Source organism: Heteronotia binoei, chromosome 6 (assembly GCF_032191835.1).
Source record: "Heteronotia binoei isolate CCM8104 ecotype False Entrance Well chromosome 6, APGP_CSIRO_Hbin_v1, whole genome shotgun sequence".
Taxonomy (NCBI): Eukaryota; Metazoa; Chordata; class Lepidosauria; order Squamata; family Gekkonidae; genus Heteronotia; species Heteronotia binoei.
This window is the reverse complement of record NC_083228.1, coordinates 102,482,148-102,496,291: the sequence shown is the minus strand read 5'-3', so window position 1 is coordinate 102,496,291 and position 14,144 is coordinate 102,482,148. Positions and strand designations below refer to the sequence as shown.

Sequence of the window (14,144 nt, the reverse complement as noted above, 5' to 3'; positions counted from 1 at the left end):
TCTATGTACCCTTTCCATTATATTGGTAGACCTAACCTGTGGAGAACAGGTCTATCTGCTCCAGTCCACAATATTTGTAGACTTGGTCTTGGACCATCACACTGTGCAGAGTCTTAGAAAACATACCAGCAGTGGGGGGTGGGTGGAATCCCTTGCAGTCTTCTTTGGGTTTTTTAGTGAAGTATAACAAATTTACAATATAACAGAGGTGGAACAATCACTGTCAGAACCCTGCCTAACCTAACAAATGGACTTAAATGTTATCAATCTGCCCAAACTACTTATTTATTAAAATATTTTTATCCCACTTTTACTGTGACTCAAAGCATCTTACAAATCTTACTGAAAAGCATTATAAGGGTGTGCAAAAAATCATATGAACATATGAAGCTGCCATCTACTGTATCAGACCCTTGGTCCATCAAAGTCAGTATTGTCTACTTAGACTGGCAGCAGCTCTCCAGGGTCTCAAGCTGAGGTTTTTCATGCCTATTTGCCTGGACCCTTTTTAGTTGGAGATGACGGGGATTGAACCTGGGACCTTCTGCTTCCTAAGCAGATGCTCTACCACTGAGCCATGGTCCCTCCCCTTATTTTTTCCTGTGTTATCATAGCCTGTGGGGGAACCATTATAGTCAATGGGCTCCATAGGCTATAATGGAGAATTGATCTGGATTTTTTTTTAGGTAGAGGCACCAAGTGTGCAGCATAGCTGCTGGTGCCTCCCCTAAAAAAACAAGCAAACCCAAGTTTCAAAAAGATTGGACAAGGGAGTCCAATTTTTTGGGTCACAGTGGGAGGTGCCCCCACCCTCCATTGTTTCCAATGGAGGGGAAATGCTTGTGAGCTGGATGCTAAAATTTCTGAGTAGCCAGGAATTTTGTGCACCCACCAGTGCCCCCCTAGTGCAGTTTAGAGGGAACACTGGTCAAGAACCTTTTGGAACATTTGTTTATGATAAGATTTTAAGCAAAAATGTACTGTTCATGATTCTTCGTGAGTTTTGATCTCTTGTGTAATATATTAAAAACTTGTCCATGGAGAGAAGAGTGGAAGGATGTAAAAATAAGGCATCCATGTAAAAAAAAAATTATATAGGTATGGGCCATCATGTTGGTGTGGATACCATCAAAGAGGGGTAAGAGGAAATGTGGTTTCACATATTATAAAAAACAGATTGGAAACAGCTTGATAAGGTAGAATATTCCTTGACTTATCTATATCTACCCAGGACTGGCCCTTTCACTAGGCAGACTAGATGGCTGCCTGGGGTGTGGCCCTGGCAAGGGCACTGGTGTGAGCCTCGGTTAGGTTAAGTGCACAGAATTTTAATATTACCAAATTCTCTTTATTCTTTTGGCTTCCTTGATTTATTATAGGTGAAAACCTAAGAATCTTTTAAAATTGAAATATGAACAATGAACCATGTGTATTGCTTATGTAAAGCCTTTGAAATTACCTACACTATGCATGAATTTTAGTCTGTTCATCATTTATGTTAAAAAGCAAATCCTATTGCACGGTATTAACTGGTCAATTGTATTGTTTCTGTTCAGTTTGTTTCAGATTCATGTGCCAGCAATCCTTGCCAGCACGGCAACTGCAGTAGTAATAGTGACGGCTATCTCTGTGTGTGTGATGAAGGCTATGAAGGTACAAACTGTGAACATTCAGTTTATAGTCCTCCTGTGTCAGGATGGACAGAATCAGAGGTACCAAGCCAAAACAGGCCAGCACTGGCTACCATGGAACCTGACATGGTCTTGCCACGATCACAGGCCACAGTGACACTGCCTACGTGGGAGCCAAAGGAGGGACAAAAGGTTGTGGACCTGAAATGGAATGAAGTAGAGGTAAGAAGAATTTTTCAGATATAAATTTCTGTGCCCTTTTTAAAAGCTTGTAATGTCGGTGCATTTTAAAAGTAACATAGGGCCTGTTACCTATAAATGAAATGAGCTATTATATGAACATTCACAGAATATGACCTGTACAGTCAACTGGAGAAATAATTAGTTTTATAAGTATGGCTTTGCCATGGTGTCTGAATGCAGGCACCTGGTGGGGAAAAGAAAATCTATTCTCCCCAAATTGGAATTCTGAATCTCATTTTAAACTCATTGTAGAATCTCAGATTGGAGCGGAGCAGGGGGAAGATGAATCCCAGTTCACTCTGGCGCCTCCACCTGGATCTAGGGGGTTGGACTAGAAGACCCTGGAGGTCCCTTCCAATTCTATTATTCTATGATTCAGACATCACAGCGGACTGATTCATGGCTTTCTCTGCTTGGAAGCCTTCAGGCATGCGCTGTGCATAATGGAAGAAGGAACTAGATAAATGCTACACTACACCAGCCCTCCAAACAATCAACATAACACATAAGAGTTTTTCTGACAGAGCGACTATTGCCTGCACTAAATTATTTTACAAGAGGCAATGTATGGATCATGGATTTATTTCCTTGACAGGTAGTGATGGCTCAATTTATTTTGAATCTGTCAGTGAGGGGAAAAAAATAACGGGCTTTGTTGTAGGGATCAGGTGGCAGAGTTGCTATCAGTGATTTGTTGAAACTATATGTGATAGTGTGTCTCAGCTATGCTTACTATCAGTTCTTCCTGCTACATTTTCAGATGTCTCAAGTGTTCATATTACCCAATATTTAAAGGGTCATATTGCAGTCACACAGATTTATCTGGCATATTATGTTATGAAATTCCATTTATTTCCCCCCGAAAGAGTTGACTGATATTTTTTAAAGGCAAGCTGTATTCATTAGAAGAACTCTACACTTCCCCTTGGCAAATATTTTTCTTTCAAATATTTCAGGTTTTTTCCATATATTATTTTCCCTGCTTTAAAATGTTTACATGAAATCTCCTGACATGTTCATTATATTTCCTCCCAGATAATTCCTGATGTGGCTTGTGGAAATGCCAGCTCCAATAATTCTGGTGGGGGTCGCCTTATATCATTTGAAGTTCCAAATAATACATCAATAAAGTAAGAAATTCTGCTTCATTTTATAAAGCTATTAAAATAATTTGGCTTCCGCAGTTCATTATCTTAAATAATATATGTAATAAATATATTAGTAGATGACAATTGCATAGTTAGACTTTGGGGCCAGGGAAGCCAGGTACATTACTGGGCTCCTCTTGCACACTCTACCTTCCATACCTTTTTCATAACAAAATATATTATGTCAAATTGTGTCTATATTTCATAACAAACCTAGTTTTCCATACCTTCCTCCTTTTCTCCCACCCCCATGAGATTTCAGCAGAAGTACAATTATTTCAAAATTATGTCCATATCTGTCTTTATACCTTACACAGTAACCACAGGCTGGTGGTCATAGCTCAACAGTAGAGGATCTAAGCATCTAGGAAGTCCCATGGTCATTCTCCAGTTTAGAGGGATCAAGTAGTAGGAGATGCAAAAGATCTCTCTACCTATCTAAGAGTGTAACTGCTACTAAGAGTAGGCAGTATTGACCATGTGTAAAATGGTGTCATGTGTGTTCACAAAATGGAAGAAGAAGAAGAGATTGGATTTCACTATCGGAAGGAGTCTCAGAACAGCTTACAATCTCCTTTCCCTTCCCGTCCTCACAATAGATACCCTGTGAGGTAGATGGAGCTGAGAGCTCTGGCAGAAACTGCTCTTGAGAGGAACAGTTTTGTGAGAAGTTGTGATTGACTCAAGGTCACATTAGCAGGTGCATGTGGAGGAGTAGGGAATCAAATCCAGTTCTCCCAAATAAGAGTCTGTGCACTTAACCACTATACCAAACTGGCTCTCTTATCCTTTTGGTAGGCAGCAGTGTTTCTCCTACAGTACGTAGCCTGATCTGGATCTAGGGCTTAGAATGAACCAGAGGCCCATGTTGCCAGAAGCTTCTTGAATCAGCACACCAGCATAACTGCTACTGTTCTCTCATCTTTATTTTCTGAGCTAGCGAAAGCTGAACCTATAACACTCCCCTTGATAGGAAAGTGGTGTTACATGGCAGGACTGGAGATATGCTTCCAGGCTGCTGCTGTTTCAGTTGGACGGGATGTTATAATAATCACTTCAGACAACAAAAACCTGTAGTAGCTGCTCTAATAAGACGAGCCCTGGGACAAGCTTTGGGTGCTGTGCCAGTGACAGAGAGCAAATGTTTAGGAGAGGCCTCACTGATAAGAGGAGAATCATAAATGTATTTGTGGAGAGGTGGAAAATATTACTCACCCATCAACAAATATATTCTTGTGAAAGAAGCCACAGAACAGTAAAGGCCTCCTCAGATAGGAATGAATTTGATCAAATAGGCCTATAAGCCAGTTTGGTTTAAACATCACTAGTTGATGCTACAGTTATATTTGAAGGGGGGTGGGGTAGTCACTATTAATGGAAACGTAGATTTTGCCTTCTCAGAAATTTCCATGATAATAAAAACAAAATGCAATTGACTTTTGTACATAAACATTTGCACCTGAATGACATCCATATATGGTCAGCACTGTGACCATACAGAAGTGTTCAAAAGGGCATTTTTTTCTATAAAAGAATCAGAATTGCAGTATAATAGCACAGTCCAGGAAGATGCTTTTATAAGGGAACAAGATTGTAGTCCATTGCAATATTTATTGTATGTATCATCTTCCTATAGTATCCTGTCCTGTACCTCTGTAATCCACTCTCAACATTGTTTATAATATCCGATGCTTAAGGCAGTTATCTGGTTGTACTGTTTCCTAATTTCTGTAATCCTGGTTGCATTGCATTGTGCTGACTGATTGAACTGTTTTCTTTATTTTGGGATCTGCATTGAGTTATGTGAGAAAGGTGGGTGATAATAAACAAATGTATAAAATAATCTGCTGGAAATGTACTTCAACTACTGCTAATCTGAAATACAGTTACAGGTTCTTCTTCAGATAGTATTTAATTAAGTAATTGATAACATTTTAGCCATTTCTTCTTCCCTGTTGGCTCCCTTTCCCACAATCCCTCTGTCTCAAAAGGCTCTCTTCCTTGTGTACTGACTTCCTGGCAGGCCAGGCACAAAATATTTTTTCCCTTTTTAACTCTCTGCCTTCTCCTATCACTGAGGCCTTCTGCTTCTCTCTTTTGTGCCAACAGTATCTAATTTTCAGGCAGCCTCTGGATCTTCTTCGTGGTCTCTGTGCATTCACACATATGGGTAATCCGCAGGATTGGCCCCGACCTCGGAGAGTTCAAAGCAATCTTGATCGTAGATCTGGCGCGCCTCCCACTTGTCCTGGGAGGAGGCAGCTACTGCGCATGCCTGGACAAGGGGGAGGTGCTTAGCCACTCAGTTTCTTCCTTACCGCCGACCGGATCGCACCTTCCTCGTTGATCTCCAACTTCTTCATTGCAATCTCCAACAATTACCTTCTCTTCGCTTCAATTCTTCATCTTCTACTTCTCCTGGTATCGTATAAAAAAAAAAAAAAAAAAAGCCTTCTCTTACTATTCTTTCTGGACTTTCCCCTCCCTCCCCCCCCCCTCCCCGGGCGGATGGAAGGAAGGGACAAGATAATTTTTAAACGCTGTACCAGCTGCTCATCCAAAATCCCCTCGTCCGACGGCCACTCTCTTTGCTTGTTCTGCCTTGGAGAGGCCCACCGTCCAGACTCCTGCGTGCACTGCAGCCAATTTGGCAAACAGGCCCGCAAGAACCGCGCCGCGAGACTCAAGAGCCACCTCATGGAAACCACACTCCGACCGGCCATGCCGCATGGCGGACAACAACAACCCGCGCCATCTTCCCCACACCTCGTGGGAGAGACGCAGTCGGCAGCTTCCGTGGCACAGAGTCCCTGTAAGCCTAAGACCGGCAAGCACTCCAAGAAGTCGGACGACCCCAAAAAGCGCCGCCGTTCCGATTCCGCCCACTCGGACCCGACGGGTAGCGTTAGCTCGAAAAAGCACAAAACCCGCCCTCTCGACTCGGCCTCGAACCCGACCACCAAACCGAAGGCTCCGAACCCGAGCGCCACTGCCTCCGGATCGATGCCGAAGACTCCGACGTCGAAGTCGACGGCAACACCGTCAATCACTCCGTTGGAAATCATCCGCATCTCATCTAAGTCGCCGTCCATTCCGAATTCCCCACCAGACCAGCTGCTGGATACGCACTCTACCGCATCCGTTAGGACCCGGCCTCTCGACCCCACTAGATTCATAGATCTCTCACAGCCAATAGACGCCCACGCGCTCACCAGAGAACCCTCGACCCCGAGAGCTCTCCCGACTAGACCACGATCTCGCAGTCGCAGACGCACCAGGTCCCGCAGTCGCCGACACACCAGGTCCCGCAGTCGCCGCCGCACCAGGTCCCGCAGTCGCCGCCGCACCAGGTCCCGCAGCCGCCGACGCTCCCGCAGCCACCGCAGGGGGAGACACTACTATTACTCTCCATCGAGATCCAGGTCTCCATCCCCATGGAACCGAAGACGGCACCGACGATCACCCTCCTACGATCGCCATTACCACAGCTACCAAGAGTCTCCTCGCTACCGAGATCGCACACACAGACTCCAAACTGCATCGGTCGAACCGCTTCACCACCATGACGACCCTATGAGTCTCGGCGCCGAACCGAAACTCCCATCGCCACTGGGATCCTCACACGCGGCTCCCAAGACAACACCTCAGCCCGACCTGCACCAAGGAACCGACGACGGATCCGAGGAGGAACTCTCCGACTCCGACCATTCTTCGGGTTCGGACCTACAATCCCCAGACTCCGACATAGCCAAGCCAGCAGACCTATCACCGTCTGAGGGCCCGAGATCCTACCTCGACCTTGTAGCAAACATGGCAAGCTCGCTAAATTTGAAACTCAATACGGACGCTCCCAGAGTCTCGGACGTCGTATTTGATCTAGTGCATGCGGATCTTCCATCCAGCTCCTCTCTTCCCATGCTCCCCGTCCTCCTAGAAACACTCAAAGAAGCATGGGACAAACCGGCATCAGTACCGCCAACATCCAAGAGGGTTGAAGCTCTGTACAAGATACACGCACCTGATTCCAAGTTCCTGTTCACCCACCCGGCTCCGAACTCGATCATTGTACATTCGTCTTCGAAGTCGAAGCAGACTAGACACCCGGTACCACCAGAACGGGAGGGCAAAAAACTCGACACGATTGGGAGAAAGATTTACGCCCTCACTACAGCCACAACCAAAATCCTCAACTACATGGCATGCTTTTCCGCATACACCCACAACCTCACCACTTCCCTCGCCGCATTGGTACCATCCCTGCCCGAGGCATCCCAAAAGTCAGCCACCACTACCCTGCAAGAGATGGCCAGAGTGAGCAAACAGCAAATCAACACTGCCCGTCACGCTGCACAGTGTTCCTCCAGAACCTTGGCCTCAGCCATAGCACTCCGCAGACACGCGTGGCTCAGGTCCTCCTCCCTCCAACCAGACATCAAATACAAGGTTGAAGATTTGCCCTTTGATGGTCTTGGCCTGTTTAGCTCATCTACAGATGACATCCTCACATCAGTAGACGATGGCAGGAAGAGGGCGAAACGACTGGGAGTCTCCCAACCTCTGACCCAATCCAATCGGCAAAGGAACTGGAGGTCCAGCCAATACAAAGGGACCAGATCCCCACGGCAACAGGAATCATGGAAGCGCAAACCACAGCAGTCCAAACCTTCCTTTCAAAACAGACGCCAAACAACCAAGAAACCTTCAACCACATCCAAACCATCTCTCTGACCTCCCTGCCTCGAGCTGTCCAGTCTCCCTCCATCAGCCAAACCCATCAACACGACTACAACCATTCTACACTGCCTGGAGGACCATAACATCGGACGCCTGGGTCCTCGCCATCATTCAAAGAGGCTACCTAATAGAGTTTACGTCCACTCCAAAGCACCACCGATTCCTCACCACACCCCCGTCCGCACCCCTGCAGACAGAAATCGCGTCTCTGCTGGACAAAGGCGCGATAGAACCAGTCCCACCCCAATACCATCGCACCGGCTTCTACTCCCGGTACTTCCTGGTGCCAAAAAAGGACGGAGGACTCCGACCCATTCTCGACCTCCGCAAACTCAACCTACACATAACCTACAAGAAATTCCGTATGGTCACGCTTCAGGCAATCCTCCCGCTCATCCCAGAACGAGCATGGATGGCGTCCATAGACCTCCAGGATGCCTACTTCCACATTACAATCAATCATCATCACAGAAGATTCCTCAGGTTCGCCATAGGGAAGCAGCACTTCCAGTTCTGCTCCCTTCCCTTCGGCCTCTCCACAGCACCAAGGGTATTCACCAAGTGCATGGCAGTAGTAGCAGCCACATTACGCCAGCAACAGATATCAATCTTCCCTTACATAGACGACTGGCTGATCGTCGCCCATTCCAGGGAGCAACTACAACTGGACGTCTCGACCACTCTCTCCACCCTGGCCACCTTAGGCCTCCTAGTCAACCTCTCAAAATCCAAACTAGTCCCTACCCAGAGGATTCAATTCATAGGAGCAGACATCTCCACGCTCTCGCAAACGGCTTTCCTACCTCAGGACAGGGCACTCGCCATACTGTCACTGGCCAACACTATCATCGCCCAGCGCTCCCAAACAGCGCTCACTTTCCAGAGAATGCTAGGCCTCATGGCAGCAACCACAGCAGTTCTGCGGTTTGCGAAGCTGCACATGCGTCCCCTCCAAATGTGGTTCGTAAGGACTTTTCGCCCTCACACACAACATCAATCCACACTACTCACCCTTCCACTACACATTGTGCCATCCCTCAAATGGTGGACCAAGGAACGTCACCTCTACAAGGGCATGCCATTCAAGCAGACACCGCCCTCGGTGATTGTAACCACAGATGCCTCCAAGTGGGGATGGGGAGCCCACTTGGAAGACCTCACGGTGCAGGGCCAGTGGACAGACTACGAACGCTCTCTCCACATAAATTGCCTGGAGCTCATCGCAGTGCACAAGGCCTTGCGGTCCTTCCTCCCATCGCTAAGGAACCAGCACGTCCAGATCACCTCCGACAACATCGCCACAGTCTTTTACATCAACAGGCAGGGCGGCACCGCCTCCGTCAGACTCTGCAAGAGAGCCCTGGCGCTGTGGCATTGGAGCATAAGCCAGGGCATCTTCCTCACGGCCGTACACCTACCAGGGGTCGAGAACACCCAGGCAGACGCCCTGAGTCGCCACTCCACCAACAACCACGAGTGGTCCATCAACAGCCGATACATCCGACAGATCTTCAGCATCTTCGGACAACCGAAGATAGATGTATTTGCTTCACCGTCAAATGCCCAATGCACCCGCTTCTACATGAGAGGTCCTCCATCCCACCTCTCCAGGGGGGATGCCTTCCTACAAACTTGGAACGGAACACTCCACTACCTCTTCCCCCCCATTCCACTTATCACCAGAGTTCTACAGAAGATTCAGGTAGACCACACAAACTGCATCCTCATAACTCCATGGTGGCCGCGCCAACCCTGGTTTACGACCTTGCTGCTCCTGTCCAACAATACCTTCATCCAACTCCCTCAAACACGGGATCTCCTCTCTCAACAGGACGGCAGGGTCCTTCACCACAACCCGGCATCGCTCAAATTAACAGCCTGGAGAATCAGTTTCTAGACTTCCCCCCGGAGGTCCGTCAGGTCCTAGTGAACTCCAGAAAACCATCTACTAGGAAATCCTATCTACTTAAGTGGAAACGCTTCTCACACTATGCCTCACAGCACAACTTCGACCCCAACTATGCCACTATACCTCAGGTACTAACTTACACCTTAACGCTCTCTAGAGCGGGTCTGTCGTATTCTTCCCTGAAGGTACACCTGGCAGCCATCTCTGCTTTCCACCCCCGCATCGATGGCACAACGGTATTCTCTCACCATGCGACCAGAGCTTTCCTCAAGGGCATCATTCGCCTACACCCACCAATCAAACAAGTTCTACCCACCTGGAGTCTGTCTCTAGTCCTGAGCCAACTCATGAAACCGCCCTTCGAGCCCATGGCTTCCATCCCACTACACCTGCTGTCATGGAAGACGGCATTACTTACGGCCCTCACCACAGGTAAGAGGGCCAGTGACATCTGCGCATTCAGAGCAGACCCACCGTATACGATATTTCATAACAGTACGGTGGTCCTCCGACCTGACCCGACCTTTCTACCCAAGGTCGTCTCTCCTTTTCATCTAGGAAGACAGTCCACTATACCAGCCTTCTTCCAGCACCCCGCGGACGCGGGACAAAGGGCGCTCCACAACTTGGATGCACGGAGAGCCCTAGCCTTCTACATAGACAGAACCCGCCAAATCCGTAAAGACCCTAGACTTTTTGTCACCTACGCTACCCATAATAAGGGCAGCAGAATATCTACTCAGAGACTCTCCAAATGGATTGTTGCTGCCATCGAACTCTGCTACCAGCTGGCAAAACAACCCATCCCTCAACATATACGAGCCCACTCAACCAGAGCCGTGGCTACCTCGTCCGCCTTCATGAAAGGCATCCCTATAGAGGACATCTGCGCCGCAGCCGTCTGGTCCTCCACATCTACCTTCGCCTCGCACTACGCTCTCGACGTTCGTGCCCGGCGAGATGCCTCCTTCGGACAAGCGGTGCTACGGTCGATCTTCGACTAACCACTGTGAGTACCACTATCATTACGTTACGCTCTAACCCTACATATTCTTACAGATCCAGCACCCACCTCCGAAGAAATGGCTCGCTAATCACCCATATGTGTGAATGCACAGAGACCACGAAGAAGATGGACAGGTTTCTTACCTGTAACTGGTGATCTTCGAGTGGTCATCTGTGCAATCACACAGACCCACCCAGCCTTCCCCGCTGCTGGAAGCTAGTTAGCACAGTTATTTCCACCTATCCGGCGGCGGGAAGAAACTGAGTGGCTAAGCACCTCCCCCTTGTCCAGGCATGCGCAGTAGCTGCCTCCTCCCAGGACAAGTGGGAGGCGCGCCAGATCTACGATCAAGATTGCTTTGAACTCTCCGAGGTCGGGGCCAATCCTGCGGATTACCCATATGTGTGATTGCACAGATGACCACTCGAAGATCACCAGTTACAGGTAAGAAACCTGTCCTTCTGTCTTCCTTCTGTCAAGTTAACTGCCTCTCAGTCTCTTATCTTCTTTTGTTCTTGGGTTCTTATTTACAGCTTTCAAATTCTCTTACCAGCCCAGTGCAACTGACTGTCTACCAATAGTAGATAGCTTCTCCTTTTCCCTAACTCTGTATAAGTGACATTGATATTTCAGTCTTGCTACAGAAATGCCAGTTTGACAGCAATGTATTGCTACCATTTTGCCCTTGGCATTTTTTTTTGGGGGGGGGGGCGGGTGAACAGTTCATGACACCATAACAGAAGCTGTGATGCTAGTGAGATCTGGCTTGAATGAAGGCTAAAACCCTTTCCTCTGTGACTTTTCCTGGGTTTGCAGTTATAACACCAAGACCTGCCTGAGTTTTGACTAAGTGCATCTATTGGACTTCTCTCTAACCTGTTTAAGAGTTCAATTATAGGGGAAATGCGTTGCATTAAAATAGTAGCTTATTTGCATAATGGTGTCTTTTGGATTTGAATCTGTTCTTCTTGTTCATCTTAAATGAACAAGAAGTATACTAAGTTTAAAAAAAATCATCTTTTTTGATGTTGCTATTTTAAACTATTTTTTTTTTGTCTTTTAGTATAAGGCAAGATGCTACAGCTTCCCTTATTTTGTTATGGAAAGTCACAACAGAAAGGTTTAAACAATGTTCACTGATAGATGCCACAAGTGTAACTCTTCTCCAAGCAATGGGTGGACTTGTCCTGACAGAAGAAATGCTTGAATTAGGAAACAACTATTTCATTGGTGAGTTTTGGTTAAATTCTAGATTAGAGATTGCCTGTTGTATGTGAAACCAGCAAAGGCAGTACAAGGTACATTATTATATAGGGCTAATAAACTAAGGATATATTTAGTAGAATTTGTAGTGTTATGTGCTTATGTGGATTAGGATTTTCATCTGAATTTATTTGAATATTTTTGTAAATGAGATACATTTATTTTAGACAAATCTTAAAAAAAGAACTGAAATCTGGATGAACTGGAAAACAGTGGTAGTTTAATTAGCAGGAAAAATACATTCATTTAGAAAAATATTATTCAGAAAACACCAAATACTAGAATGTCTACAATAAATGAAACTGTTCCAACTACCTACACACATTTGTGCAATGTGTAAACTCAAGAGAGAGGGCTGGGTCAAAAGAGAAAACAGAGGAGTAGAAAAGATTATTAGGATCTTCAGTTGGGAAGCTGTCTGAGAGAGCAAGTATCCAGACTAGGCATGGGCACAAACTGGGAAGATGGTGGTTTGTGTTGATTCATGGTTCATTTGATTTCCTGAACTATAGTTTGTTTGGTTCGGGAGGTATAGAACGACCCCCTTGTGAGTTAGAGATGCCAAACTCACTGGGAGTCTTCAGCAGGCTCTCCTCCACTTGCAAATATTGGATTTGAAATGTCTGAATTACAGTCCCCCAAGCAGGTGCCCCCAGCAAAGCTTAACTTCAGTCTCACAACAACTAAATCTTCTCTCTTTGTGCTGCAAAGTGAAAGCCAGCTGAGTCAGGGTGTCTGGTTCCATAGAGCAGAATGGGAACTCCGTGATTGGCTCCCAAAGCTGCCAGTCAAGCTATGGACAAGTGCTATGGGTGTTTCTAGAGCTCCCAGAAGTCCACTCCAGCATTGCCTAGGAATTGATTGGATTGGCACCAAGCTGTCTGGAAAAACAAACTGGAAAAACAAACCCAGCAGACCTCCAAGGAAAAAAAGGTGGTTCATTTTTGGTTCAGGCATGGCATGACCAAATGAACTGGTTCAAAATGAACCACAAACTGGCCCGGTTCATGCTCGAACTGCAGTTCATTTTTTGGTTCATGCCCATCCCTAATCCAGATATTTGCTAGCCTTCATGTGTGCACAGACTGAGAGGTTTGGAGTTGGTAGATGAGCTTGAGAACTCCAAGCCTTGCATGGAATCAAAGTAGAGATTTCAGAGAAGAAGTAGCATTTAGAATCATCCATTGAACGTGCAGCTGAGTTGAGCAAGGGAACTTAAATCAGAGCAAAATATTTCTGCAGAGTTATGGAGCAGAGCAGAATGTCTCAAGATCTGTTTACTGAGCACAAATTGGGGAATTGTTTCAACTTCAGATACAAATTTAGAGCAGTTATATAGAAATATAGGATTTGATTTTCATAGGCTTGAGAAGAAGTAGGAAATTCATGTGAGCTTGACAAATAGGGAACTTCTTGTTGGAAGTGGGGTGGAAAAAGTTCCTGTTTTGACAGCTTTTCCAGATGAAGGATAAGAAAGATGTTCCAAGATGTGGAGGACATATATTAGAGGTTGTCTTAGTTTCATAACCGAAAATCAGAGTACCAATAGCTAGTGCAAGTGGTACAAGCCAGGAGTCATGTTATAGAAATCATATCATTAGTTAGAGGCTGATGTCACTGTTCATTTTTTTGTTAGGTAGGAGAACAGAGGATTGTGCCGAGAGCACCTTGGATGAGCTGAAGTGCTTTGAACAGTTGTCTAAAAGCTTTCAGTGCTTGGCTAGCTCAAAATCTTTTTGAGTTTGCTGTTGTGCCTTTTGGGCTTGTAATGCAGTCTTGCTGGATGTCTCTTGTGCTGCTTAGTCTTCTGTTCTGTCACACACATTACAAACAGGTCTGGAACTCTGCTTAATGGACCCTTTGTTAGTGGCAGAGAGAAGAGGTGAAGAAATGCATGATGCAGGGGGACAGAGAGAGAACAGCAAAATGGAGACTTAATGGCAGCAGGCTCTTATCTCTAATTAATTTTAGCCTTGTATACATTTTTAAAACCCTACAAAACAGTTTATTTACTTTAATTGCATCATTTAAATGATGGGACATTAAGTTTAATAACTAAATTTGTTATATGTAGGATGTAGATAATTTAAAATCTATAAAAGATAAAAATGACTTTTAAGACATTTCTTTTATGTACAGATGTTGGGAGTTCAATTAAATTAGATTTTGGGGCAATTTTTTTTTTTTAAAAAAAACCCCCTGGAATGTAA

General features: G+C 45.9%; 1 protein-coding gene across 1 annotated transcript in view; it reads left to right on the top strand.

Annotated features, from left to right (window-relative positions):
• DNER (delta/notch like EGF repeat containing) overlaps positions 1-14,144 on the top strand; it is a 263,614-nt gene that overhangs the window by 133,690 nt on the left and 115,780 nt on the right. The window contains exons 2-4 of the mRNA XM_060242264.1: positions 1,557-1,853; positions 2,910-3,004; positions 11,735-11,901. Of these exons, the coding sequence (XP_060098247.1) occupies positions 1,557-1,853; positions 2,910-3,004; positions 11,735-11,901 (559 nt within the window). The remainder of the gene's footprint in view (positions 1-1,556; positions 1,854-2,909; positions 3,005-11,734; positions 11,902-14,144) is intronic.